This window comes from Mixophyes fleayi, chromosome 4 (genome assembly GCF_038048845.1).
Source record: "Mixophyes fleayi isolate aMixFle1 chromosome 4, aMixFle1.hap1, whole genome shotgun sequence".
NCBI lineage: Eukaryota > Metazoa > Chordata > Amphibia > Anura > Limnodynastidae > Mixophyes > Mixophyes fleayi.
In genome coordinates this window covers 11,380,791-11,394,915 of record NC_134405.1, presented here as the reverse complement: position 1 = coordinate 11,394,915, position 14,125 = coordinate 11,380,791, and the positions used below count along the sequence as shown (strand labels likewise).

Below are 14,125 nucleotides of genomic sequence, written 5' to 3'. Positions count from 1 at the left end.
AGGTTTGGAAATATAGCTATCCGTTTATGTGTGCATTTAATTCAGTGACATATGATTATAAGGGGCTATATACACAGGTACTAAAGAAGAAGATTCAAACTAATTGAAATCTCTGGGTGCAGCTATGTGTAAAGTGGATAAATAGGTCCATTTATGCATCATGTAATGTTCTAAGAGGGTAATATTTTTTTCTGGTTATAATAGGATGGAACACTCAAAGGAATGGCTTTGTACTAAGGTTTTGGGATCACAATCTTTTCTGACTTATAAATGGCTGGCATGACATGGGTTTAACATATGTACTGCCCTGTTAGCAGCTTCACTATATGGAGCATCACACTAGTAAGACAGACAAAAGAGTTTGTTTCTAATGACAGAACAGTGACATGTTTTATCAAGATGAATTTCCACTCATGGGCTACATGATAGCTTCAACTTTGGGAAAATAGTGAGCATTTTCGAAGACAGTGTTTCTACGCATAAGCCTAACATCAAGTTAAATGTATACATGTTAATATTTTAATGTTTAGTTCTACTTTAAAATGTATTTCTCCAATTGATTTCAAATTGTATGTCTGTTAATAAATCTATGTTCCATTTTCACATAGATATACCAGAGCAACCTAAAATTCAACATGTCTAAAACCAAGCTTATCGTCTTCCCTCTTCCCAGTGTCACCTCCTCTCCTCACATTTTTCACACCTTTAAAAACACCTCCAATTTCTCAGGCTCTAAAGTTGCTGCCTTGGTGTCACCCATGACTCCACCCCCTGCTTTACTGTTCATATCCAGTCCAGACCTGTCATCACTACCTTCAATACATTGCTATAATATGACATTTTCTTAACCAAGCTGCAAAACTCTATCCTCATCTCTCACCTCAAGTTATGCATTATCCTCCTATTTGGCATTTCTTTCACCTATCTGTTTCCAAATCAGTCAGTCCTTAACATGGTGACAAGATAGGTCTTCCACTACAGCTGCTCCACATCCACAACATCAAATATCTACAAATGCTCCTGATATCCTTCAAAATTCAATTCAAATTACTCTCCCTCACCTACAAAGCCCTCGACAACACCACCCACATATACATCCCGAACCTCATCTCAAAAGGCTGTAGCTCATGTCCTCTTAAATATTCCTCTGACCTGTAGCTCACCTCCTCACTGATATCCACATTTCACTCCCACCTTCACTTTCCACCTATCGAATCCCCACTGATCAGACTCTTCACCAGATTTAAAATCTTCAAAAGCCACTTATTTATTAGAGACTACATTAATCCCACATATAGTACTTACACCGATACACTCCAGATCCCAACATCCACTCTGAGCCACACTTTCTTCACTTGACCCAGCTACCTACAACATTTTAAACTCGCTCACAAGCAGGGACGTGTTTAATCAGTTTTCATATTTGAATCTGTAAAATTTTGTATTGCTCGTGTAATAACTTTTTTCACCTCTTGGTTCCTCAGACTGTATATAAGTGGATTTAACATTGGTGACACTACTGTATAAAAGACAGCAGCTATCTTGTCTTGTTTTTCAAAAACATTGAAAGTTGAGCGTAGGTAAGTGAATAAAACTGACACATAGAAAATGGTGACACACAAGAGATGTGAAGAGCATGTACTGAAGGCTTTCTTCCTGCCCTCAGCAGAATTCGTCCGTAGAATGGAAGAAATGATGAAAGTGTACGAGATCAAAATGGTACTTAATGTACCCATGCCAGAAGAAAGTGTTAAGAAAATAGTTAGCATCTCACAGGAGAAAGTATCAGAACAGGACAGTTTGATAAGTGGAGGTATGTCACAATAGAAATGGTCTATAAGGTTTGAACCACAGAATTGGAGATTGAATATGCAACCAGTCAACAAGGATGACTGCAAGAAGCCAACAGAGAAAGCCAAGACAACCAGATACCAACATTTTTTCTTGGTCATTATTGAGACATAATGGAGGGGGTGACATATAGCAACATATCGGTCATACGACATGTTTGAGAGAAGAAAAACATCAGAACATGCCATGGCAACAAAAAGGAAGAATTGAAGAGCACATTCATCTAATGAGATGGTCTTCCTCATGGAGATAAGGTCAGAGAGCATTTTAGGAGTAATAACTGAGGAGTAGAGAAGGTCCACCAGAGAGAGGTAACTCAGGAAGAAGTACATCGGAGTGTGGAGTTTGGATGTGCTATGAACAACAGTCATCATACCGATGTTTCCAACTATAGTTACAATATAAACTTGTAAGAAGAATATGAAGAGGAATGGGGCAAGTTCTTCATTGTCTGTAAGTCCAGAAAACACAAACACTGTCACTTTTGTCTTGTTTATGATGTCCATTGAATTATCTCTGTAATGGTGAAATAAATAGTGATTACACATATAAATAGTTCACAAGTCTAGAGCAGTGTGCAAAATAAGCAATGCTAAATGAAGGGCACAATACAATCTGCAACAGGAAATTGTGTGCAGGACAACAACTGGGCCACATCGGGGCTGACGCTGAGTTGGCCGCAATGTTTCCCCAAGTCTCAGATGCAATTTGTATTCTTTGAAAAAGCTGCAATTGCGTCATGTGCAAAGCGGCAATTATCTTAAGATGTGTGCCAGTTGGCAACAGTAGCATATGTGCCTGGTATACGTCACATACACTTATGTTCCACTTCCAACCATACTTGGAACAATCTATTTTATTTGCAACAAATGTATCGCTATAAGGCATCAATTAAACTGCTAAAACCTCTCTAGTACGATAGAAACCACTGTCCCTGTATTGTGTATAAAAAAAAAAGATTGGCGTAAGCACATACACACACAAAGGCATAATATATGACTGACCAATGAAGAAACCACCAATCAGCATAGACGGATCATTCGTAAGCAGCCAATCACAAGTGGTTTCCCTTTAAGTCTCAATTTCTTTTCTTTTTTCTACTGTTAGAAGTTATATTTCACTGGTACCTTCACTGACATGAATGGAAAAACAATGCAATCTACATACATCTAAATACATAAAAGAAGAAGTTTGTTTATTTGTAGGAAAATATCTTCGACAACACTGCGCTGATTCGGATGAAACCATTGTAAAGTGGTCCAGTGGTTTAGGAACCTAGTCGGATCTCCTGTTGGTGTACACTGGCCAGGATTTTAACACGGGGAGCTTGTTCTGGACCTTCCACTGGATGGATTTATTTTGTTTGTCTGTCTGGCTATACATTCGGACACCCCTGCTTCGATTGGGATGAAACCAACACAAAGCGGTCCAATCAGATCCTGGTCAGATTTAATGGGAGTTAGGGTCCCAGTCAAACCTTCTGTTGGTGTGTGCCTGGCAGAACTTTGACCCAGGGAGCCTGTTCTGAGCGTTTCACTGGATAAATTTGGATGAAAACTACACAGACTGGTAACATTGGATCTCAGAAGACATACTAGGAGCATAAGGTCCTGGTCAGACATCCTGTTGGTATACACTAGCCGGAATCTTGACCTGAGGAGCCTGTTCTGGGCCTTTCACTGGAAAGATCCTGGTCGGACCTCCTGTTGGTGTACTCTGTGCAAAATTATAACCCAGGGTGTCTTTTCTGAGCCTTTTAACTGGATGGATTTGGATGACAACTTCACAGACTGGTAACATTGGAACCCAGAAAACTTACTAGGGGGTTGAGGTGCTAGTCAGAAATCTCATTGGTGTATCTTGGCCAGAACTATAACCTGGGGACTCTGTTCTGCGCCTTCCATGGATAGATTTAGATAACATTTAATATAGAAACATAAATGACACCCACCTCATGGGTGTGTTGGAAGAGCTGCTAAGCTGATGATCATTTTTAAAATGTTGACAGTTACATCTAACTCTTAATATCTTGAAGATTTAAACCTGGGCAATGCCAAATATATCAGCTAGTAGATTAATAAATAAACAATTAAATTGGACCACAAGACCGCTGCCTAAAATACTGAACCAATGATTGCTAAATATTATTATTTATCAAATAATATCTTGCTTATACTGTTTTTTATCAAACGGTATTATTTTAATAAAGTTTAGTTCTAATTGCTTTTAACTCAGGGAAAATTATCGTTTAGTAGTAATGTGGTGAAGAGTTAATCAGGAATTATGGCAATAGATATTAAATAAGAATCCATTGTTATTATTGTATATGTTGTCTTAGGTGATTTTTATGGATTTTATAAATGATGTTTTATGGCAAAAAAAAATCTACTTTGATTATTGCTAAGTAGTCGCACAAATCTGGACTTACCTGCATCTAAAATATAATATAAACATAATAGAGTAATAATTGAGTGTCCAGGTGGAGCTGGACACCTCGTATGATTATACCCACACATCAAGTACATTTACTCCTAATTTTAAACAATTAGTTATTATCACATTACCTCCAGCCACAGTGTTCATTCACATATATACACCTGCCATTCGACTGATTTCAGTGACTATCAAAGTCAATAAGAGCCTAACTGTATTGTATATTTAGTATATGTGATATTAGTTATTGTTTTATTCAGGTGTAGTGTAGATGACAACCAACGTTGGTACCAATGTCCATTTAGATGAAGAAAAATGTGAATAGTTTTTGAGTAAGTCCAAGGATACTTCTAACATGTCCATTGAGGAGGGCAGACCAAAGGTTAAATTATAATATTAATAAGGGTCTATATCTCCAGAATTCCACTATTTCAGGACAGTACAAATATTATTTAAGTTGCGTATCTTGCCACTGCCTCAAAAACCAGAATGACAAGGAGAAAGTAAAACAAATTATGCATGCTGGTAAGGTTATTTTCATCCTTGTTTATTTGTAAGATGCCACAAATTCCACAGTGCCCGCAGACAGTATCACATGCTGGGCCCGCAATTGGCTTTCGGCACACTTATTTGCTCCAAACAGGGGTCCCTCTCGGCGCTGAGCGCCGCATCCGTCCAATGGCGTAGGCTATCTTGGATTTGGGTCTGCACATGTGTAGACCTGATCTTCTTTTAAAACCTCCTCTTCTTTACTATTGGTGCCTTTCTAATTATTAGGGTATTTAAGGCACCTGAACATGCAGTCAGGTACCTATTCTTTGTGTGTCAAGCCCTGACTGCACATATGTGGCTCCCTTTGCTCCTGCTGCTTCAGCTAGCTGTTCCTGTGATTTCCTGGTTTCTGTTCAGTGCCACTCATCCACAACTATCACTTCCTCATGTTCAGCTCGTTGTTCCTGTGATTTCTTTGTTGCTTTTCAATGCCACTCTGTGGCATCTCTCTGTAGAGTCTCTACCAATCCTGTGTTCTCCATACGGGTCTCGTCAAACGCTCTCTCTGAGGGCGACGATCGGCGGGGCAGTGGCTGCAAAGCCCATACTTCCTTGCGGGGGTTACTGGTGAAGACAACTTGTCCCATTAGACTCCGAGGCTCAGGGTAGAGTAGTGCCAAGTTAAGCAGATCCAGGAATCCTATATTTCTATATCTGACCGTGACAGACAGCTTAGAAATCAGACAAATAAAACTTAAACTATACAAGTACAAACTAGAAGTATGAATCATACAAGGGAAATTAAAGGTGGAAATATACAAGAAAAATTGTAAAACTACAAACTAGACATAAAAATCACACAAATACAAGTTAAACATAAAAATATAGCAAGTACATATGAGGTAGACAAAGGAGGTGGAGACATGAGAGGAGGGTAGAGAGGGCCCTGCTCGTGAGAGCATACAGTTTAGTGGGAGAATAAAACCAATGAGTCGGAAGAGGGAGCATTAAAGAGTATAAGATTATATTTCATAAAAATATTATCTTCCAACAATAGAGACTTAAGGAATATATTATTGTTATTGGTGCCAAAGGGTAAAAGATGTCCAAAAGAGTGCTCTCAGAGTAACTGTGGAGTCCAGTGATTATTAAAATTGTACCCACTTCAGGCTCAACTGAGGGCCTAACTTGCAGAATGCTAACTAGCTATCACTAAATGCTGCCAAACAGAGATTCAGGTAACTAAGACCCAAGGCACCTTTCATTGGATGCCGTCACATCATCGTATTATTTTCTCTGGCTCTATGACATCTCCAAATATAATCAAAATTGATTTTAGAGCTCCAAAAATAATCATCATCATCATCAGCTTTTATATAGCGCCACTAATTCCGCAGTGCTGTACAGAGAACTCACAGACATCAGTCCCTGTCCCATTGGAGCTTACAGTCTAAATTCCATAACATACACACACACACACTTTTGATAGCAGTCAATTAACCTACTATAAAAACAATATTAATAATAATAATAATTGATTTTTGAAAAGCTCAGTTTGGGACAACCCCTGAAATGTATAGAGAAAATTGGGAAGTGTGCTCACCTTGACTGAAGTCAAATGTCCCACAGAAATATGGGGAATAGATCTCTTCAATGGAAACATATAGAGACAAAAGACTCAAGAGAAGTTGTGTGTAAAAAGGAGGGATGTGTCCATATATAAACATATTATATAGGATGTAAAGTGCAAATAACAGACTTTAAAATTTTGACAAATTTGCCTCTTATACAAAATATTTCCAAGGTCAATTCCAGGAAGCTGCAACCTACCATGTCAAATGTCAAACATTTTAATATCCCAGACACTTTGTTATTTAGTGGCATGTAGTATGCAGTATGCCTGGAATAGATAAACTCTGACTCGTCGGGGAAGATTGAGAGTAGGAATCTAGACACCAATTATTATAGCAGAAATACCATTTGTAAGGTTTTTGTCATTTAAATAAAATGTTAAGTACCTTTTTAGAGCTTGCATCTGATACTCCTTTTATAAAAATGTCCTCAAAACCTCTCTGGACGACAGACACGTATGGCTGCCAGTAACATACACAGACTAAATGGGTAAAATTATGAAGCTATGAGTTTCCGGCAGGTTTGAAAAGTGGAGATGTTGCCTATAGCAACCAATCAGATTCTAGCTGTCATTTTGTAGAATGTACTAAATAAATAACTAGAATCTGATTGATTGCTATAGGCAACATCTTCACTTAAACACGCTTTAAGTTACAGATAATATGCTGAAGTACTTTCATCTCATTGACTTACCTCATAGACTGTGTGAATTACAGTTTGAGAACCTAGACTCTAAGGGGTATATTTACTAAACTGCGGGTTTGAAAAAGTGGAGATGTTGCCTATGGCAACCAATCAGATTCTAGCTGTCATTTTGTAGAATGCACTAAATAAATGAAAGCTAGAATCTGATAGGTTGTCATAGGCAACATCTCCACTTTTTCAAACCCGCCGTTTAGTAAATCTAGCCCTAAGACTTGTGAATACACGACCATGCTGGAATGACTTTGCCAGCAAATATTATATCAATATTTCAATAACTTCACTATTTTTATTGGAAACAATTTCACTAGGGTCCCTCGAGTTGAGATCTTGCAAAATACAATGGTTCTTATTCTCATGAAGTTCATAATAGTGATTTCTTAAAGATTATTGAGATAAATGTTATAAAACAATATTATTAAATCTGTAAAAAGTTCAAAGAAATAAGAGGTTTTACGAGGACAATTAGCATCATTCTTTATTACCTGCACGATCAAGACTGGTGACATAACTTAGGTCATTGCATTTTCTGAAAATAGACCTATTAATTTCCCTTCCGAGTTTGGCTGCGTTGCATCAGTGTAAAACCGTAATCACTGTCAGGAGACAGATTCTAAAAAAATCAATGTCATCATCATGATGATTATCACTAGAACATCACTAAGAATTATCCTCTGCTTCTTCAACAAATGTTTCCCTTATTCAGAAGTAACAGCTCCTACAGCTCCTTTCTGACATTACTCATAAACTCAGCGTATCTGGTAGATATTAAACTTGCAACAAGATAAACAGTTTCAATCTCTACCTCACACAGTTACCTCCTTCTGAGTATGTTGTATTAGAAGGATTTATAAATCAAAGAACCAACCCCATTGATATATAGGTAGCCTCCAGCAGTGGGTGGTTCAGTCACTGGGTTTATGCTTTAGTTTGTAGTTTCCACAACAGTTTGGCAGTGAAGCCCTACAGATAAAGTTTGTCTCAATTTGATGTTTTCCTTCTTGTTATTAGCATCTAAAATATAAAAAAATTGGTGCATTAGTTTGGTAAAATCAGTCATTTATAAAATTAAATAAATTTAATTTAAATAAATAGTTTGCAGGACACTGACCTGACTTATGACCACTTTTGTCTAGAGGACTGTACAATGTCTCCCAAAGTGCAGTGAAGACCATAGAAATGTAGAATCATAGTGGCCATCAGTGATATGATATATACATGCTAGTGTCATGTATCAGTCATGGTATATAATGAAATATCTAGCATGACGTATTGTGTAATATTCACAGGCAGTCTATTAAAGGTCATAGCTAGATTTCAGGTGGGACATTGCTGTGATCTCAATAGACCAATAACCTCTCCCCACATCCACACACATTCGTTTCTAATTACAAACGTCTGTTCGCTGTTTCCGTAGATCAAAATATTTGCTGGAAATCACTTAAAATTATAACAAAATGCCTTTAAAAATGATCCAGGGTGCTGCGCTTGTGTCTTAGACCTGGGTCCCTGGTCCTAGCAGCTCTCCCTGTATTCCAGTCACCAGTTTCTTGTCTTACATGTATATAAAATGATAAAAAAACATAATACCTGTGGTGAGAGTTATATATCAGTCTGTTACCTGTCTGCATATAATTGTGTGACATTTGGGATCCATACAGCTTCTCACGGATGTGACTGAAGATTATGTTTATATTAAACAAAGTGACCCAGGAGAATAATTTCCTTCTGTCCCAGAGCACATATCACTAATTACTGTATTTTAGAAACAAACCAATTAGTGTGCTGTTTCCTGTAGTTGGGGAATTACTTTAGCTCTACGATAAGTAAAACAGTTATTACCCTCAATTAATATTTAATCAATTTATTTTATCTTTTGTTATGTTATGGATAATGGGAAAAAATACTTATATCATTATTGAGTGTTAGTGAATAAGATTGTTTAAAGGTGCAAATCTAATCCAACATTTGCTTCCATTATTTAACTTGCGCTAGTTACATAAACTCCAGTAAGTTAGTTTATGAAATTGTGCAAACACAAACCATTCTACTTGTGCAAAGGCATCTACAATAGTTGTCCACTAAGCCCATTTGTGTGTGCATGTCCAATGTTTGCAGCTACCCTTTGAGAATCAAACAGCTCCAGCTTTGGCTTTTACTGGTGGTGGGAATGTGCACATAGAGGTCTGGCTAATACCAATAGGAAGTGATAGTAAGTCCAGAGTTCTGGAACTCACCAAAAGTTTGCAAGGGGTTTGTTTAGGTTAATAACAGATCTAAGTTAATCACCAGTGTGTTGAAATGAGTGGTGAATTTCACCTCAACCAGTCTGCACCTCCTTTCTCACAAAGTGTGACATATAAAATCATGTACATTTCTAGCCCTCTGGTTCCCCAGATATCACAGTCATGTTTTTAGACCATATACTTATTGAATTTTGTTTAATCTTGTGCATAATCGAGTTTTAAACTGTAACATGTCTGAAAGTACATGGCTTTGTTAACTTGTGCGCACATACAGATTTTTAAATAGACCCAGCATAAGCAGAAATATGTATTGCAGAATTTACAAATGCAGGGCAGAATGTTAATCCGTGGAATTGAAAATCCAAGGCGTAATCCTAAATTTGGATAGCCAGAAGAGAGATAGAGTACTTCTGCTAATTTTTACTGACTGCAACAGTATCAAAACATCAAAACCATGGCCAGGAATCTCCCCAGACCTTAATCCCATTGAGAACTTGTGGCCAATCCTCAAGAGGCAAAAACCCACAAATTCTGACAGACTCCAAGCATTGATTAGGCAATAATTGGTGTCTATAAGTCAGTATGTGGCCCAGATGTTGATTGACAGCATTACAGGGCGAATTGCAGAGGTCTTCAAAAAGAAGGGTCAACACTGTAAATATTGACTCTCTGCATAACCTTAATGTAATTGTCAATAAAAGCCATTGACACTTTTGGAATGTTTGTATTGTTACTTCAATATACCATAGCAACATCTGACAAAAAAGGTCTAAAAACACTGAAGTAGCAAACTTTGTGAAAACCAATACTTGTGTCATTCTCAAAACATTTGGCCGTTACAGTATTATTGATTTCTGGCTTTTACAACTGTTTTTTTGGGTTAAATCATATAGTGGGCTTGTGCCTTAGATGTCCTGATAAACTATAATCGTCGATGACTTAGAGAACTGTTCTCATGAACAGTCACTGTGATACCACGGCACCATACACACTGTTTGACAGTTCCTTAAGCAGAGCACCAATAGCAGATACTTGGAGATGTTGATGCTTGCTATGTGTCACACAGCAAGCTTCAACCCTATTAAACCCTATTGAAGTTCCTTAGTCCTGATCGCTAACAGTAAAAGTGTTTTAGTTACATTGAATCTGAAATATGTCTCAAATGTGCCCAATACTTCTTTTAGCAACATATTAAAAATAATGTGTGGTCCTTTAGAAAAAATAGGGGCTACATGAGAGGCACCCAAAATCTAGCTGCTTGCCCATCACAGCATTAGGGTCATGGTCAGGGTGACAACAATGTCTTAGTTATAGTTAGAGATGGTCACTGACCCCTGTGTTTTGGTTTTGGTTTTGGATCTGAATTACCTTCGTGTTTTGGTTTAGGTTTTGTTTGGTTTTGTTTTGCAATTTGTTTAAAAATCACTTTTGTTTTTGGGCTAAAATAACCTAATTTAGTGCTCCACCTGTTTCTTGGACAAGTGAGTTAATTCTACAGATGCGACCCGGCGGGGAGTCTGCCAGGTAAGTTTGTGTGCTTGGTGCTTACCTACCAAATTTTAAGCTCAGCCACAAGCAGCACCCTTCTTAATCAGTTTTCCCAATTGTATTTATTTGATCTACTTAATGCATCCCTATGTTATATATATGATCTGTTTTCCCCACTGTTTTTATCTGCAGGACAATATGGCAACTTAAAATTAATTACAATAATCAGTGATAACTTCATATCACCAAATTGCTAACAAGACAACTTTTACATATCTTGGGGCATCCAACCTTTATTTAGTGAATTTGAAACTTTTGAACTATTACCATCCCACTCTATTGTTTCATTATCAAAGTTAAGATCCCCTTTAATTCAACATACTGAGTTAAGCTGGGTACACACTACAGAAATTTCGACCAACTTTGTATGCCGAGCGATTTTGCATCCGACTGATGTTCCGATCGCTCGGTCCATTGACTGCATACACACTAGCCTTGTTTAGGATGATAGAGGGAAGAGCGGATGTCCTTTTAGCGACTTTTTACAGCCATGTTGTCGTGAGCAATGACTGTAATTTTGTACTCATTGTTGTGGATCGGTCGGAAGTTTATACACACTACACAGCGGAAACGAGATTGGAACGAAAATATTAAACGGTACGACCAACCAAATGAGCCGATAATCGTCTATTTGGGCAGACTTTCGACCATCGTGTCACTGCACACACTGACCCGACTTTTGAATGAGCGGTCGTATGTCGACTGTTTGAGCCGATTATTGGATGAAAACAGTGTAGTGTGTACCCAGCTTAAGTTATATGAACAAGAACATATTTGTGTATGTATTTATACAGGTGACCTCAAGGCTGAAACTCTACAACACTGAGCCAACCAGTTTACTAGATGACAATTTCCCATCTCTGATCTGTGTTACCTACTTGACCATAACAGCTATTATCCCAACTTAGTTGTTAAAAGGGCTACACATTATGCTTTCTTAGCTTCAAATTTATTGATAGAGAAACAATCCTTTCCCTGATAAATGACACAATAATATCTACACCTGTAAAATTGTGCATTGCTCGTGTAATGACTCTTTACACCACTTGGTTCCTCAGACTGTATATAAGTGGATTCAGCATTGGTGTCACTACTGAGTAGAAGACAGCAGCTATCTTGTCTTGTTTCTCAAATACGTTAGATGGAGAGCGTAAGTAAGTGAAGAAAACAGACACATAGAAGATGGTGACACACAAGAGATTTGAAGAGCATGTACGGAAAGATTTCTGTCTGCCCTCAGCAGAATTCATCCTTAGAATGGATGAAATGATATGAGTGTATGAGATCAGAATGATTATTAATGTACCCATGCCACTAGAAAGTATGAAGAAAATAATTCCCATGTCACAGGAGAAAGTATCAGAACTGGACAGTCTGAGCAGTGGAGGCATGTCACAGTAGAAGTGGTCTATAAGGTTTGAACCACAGAATTGGAGACTGAATACACAGCCAGTCTTCAAGGATGACTGCAAGAAGCCAACAGAGAAAGACAAGACAACCAGATACCAACATTTTTTCTTGGACATTATTGAGACATAATGTAGAGGATGACATATAGCAACATATCGGTCATACGACATGTTTGCGAAAAGAAAAACCTCAGTACCTGCCAGAGTAGCAAAAAGGAAGAACTGAAGGACACATCCATCAAATGTGATCTCCTTCCTCATGGAGATAAGGTCAGAGAGCATTTTAGGAGTAATAACTGAGGAGCAGAGAAGGTCCACCAGAGAGAGGTAACTCAGGAAGAAGTACATCGGAGTGTGGAGTTTGGAGGTGTTATGAACAACAGCCACTATGCCAATGTTTCCAACAATAGTTACAATATAAACATATAAGAAGAATATGAAGAGGAACGGGGCAAGTTCTCCATTGTCAGTAAGTCCAGAAAACACAAACACTGTAACTTTTGTCTTGTTTATGATGTCCATTGAATTATCTCTGTAATGGTGAAATATATAATGACCACACATATCAAAAATTCTAAAACAGTGTACAAAATAAGCAATGCCTCCCAAAGTGCACAATACAACCTGCAGTGTTGCCCACAATTGTTCCCCAAGTCTCAAAGACCATCCAAAGGATGGCAAATTGGCATTCACAACCAAGTGATAGCTGAAGTCAGGCTGACGTTGAGATATAGATCTCTGCCCCTGACAGGAAAGGGACAATCTGTCCCTGGAGTACAGCTGTTGCCCTGATTTACCTCTCCAGGTCTTGGGGAGCTGTGTGTCCACCGAAAGCGGAGTGAAAGAGACTCAGGGCCGCTACCTTTGCTGGTAGCCTTAAAGGAGAGAGTGGGAGAAACTTGAATTTATAAACAGCAGTCCTTGAAAGTGACAAGGATACTGGTGAGATGTTTTCATTATACCCTGTATGTTGTCCGTGCCAGACTGTAGTGTTTCAAGTTATTATTTAAATATGTTTATTGCTGTTAAGTGCTTCCATTTTGTTAAATAAACGTCTTTGCTTCATTTCAGATATTTGCCTGGGTGATTTTGAACCTTGGGTAGGTACCGGGTAGGCCAGCTGTGCGGCGCAGGTTACGTTAAACCCGGTTTCCTCACAGAGCTGCATGCTTTGAGAAAGTCCCACCTTGGTGACGAAACGCGTCAGCTACCAGCTATCGGGAGTAGTGCTTGAGAATCAAGGATCTCCTATACTCACGGAGGATTGAGGAATCAAAGTTGAGGAGGAAGCGTGTACTACCGTCTGTGTTTCCGGACAGCCCATTTAGTAGGTGCACCTACACGTTCTAACAGAGCTCTGCTTGGTCAAGTGATGCTTCAAGAGTCAGTGAGTATACATGGATGACTTTTATTATTAACGGATTAGCCCATGTGAATCTCACTGTACCGCATCTATCATTTGGACTCCCACGGCGGAATTTTCTGAGTACAGTTGTGAGTAAGAATGATGTCCTAAGAGTCATACACTGTCTTCGCAGTCTTGTGCTGTCCGGACGGCGGTTTGTTTATAAACACGTATGAACATTCCTCCCTGTATCTTCTGTGTTTTGATTCATCTGGACACAAGTTTGATTAACCCATTGGAGACTCTATACACCTTTTGGATTGGGCTTTATGAATTTCTAGCCCTTTATGAATCATTGTCTGTGACCACATATAGATCTAGTTTGGCATAGACTGATCTTGCATCCATGTTTCTCAATTGAAACCTCCGAGGAGTTTATTCCCAATATTTGCTTACCAGCTTTCTAT

General features: G+C 38.4%; 2 protein-coding genes across 2 annotated transcripts; both read right to left on the bottom strand.

The window, feature by feature from the left end:
- Positions 1–1,406: 1,406 nt before the first annotated feature.
- Positions 1,407–2,357, bottom strand: LOC142150387 (olfactory receptor 5AR1-like). The gene has a single exon (XM_075205581.1). It carries the CDS (start codon positions 2,355–2,357, stop codon positions 1,407–1,409), a length of 951 nt encoding a protein of 316 aa, XP_075061682.1.
- A 9,584-nt stretch (positions 2,358–11,941) lies between these two features.
- On the bottom strand, positions 11,942–12,835 carry LOC142150386 (olfactory receptor 5AP2-like). The gene has a single exon (XM_075205580.1). It carries the CDS (start codon positions 12,833–12,835, stop codon positions 11,942–11,944), a length of 894 nt encoding a protein of 297 aa, XP_075061681.1.
- Between the last annotated feature and the right edge of the window lie 1,290 nt (positions 12,836–14,125).

Coding starts and splice junctions, on each gene's coding strand:
- LOC142150387 (XM_075205581.1), bottom strand. CDS start 2,357: ATGGACATCATAAACAAGACAAAAGTGACAGTGTTTGTGTTTTCTGGA.
- LOC142150386 (XM_075205580.1), bottom strand. CDS start 12,835: ATGGACATCATAAACAAGACAAAAGTTACAGTGTTTGTGTTTTCTGGA.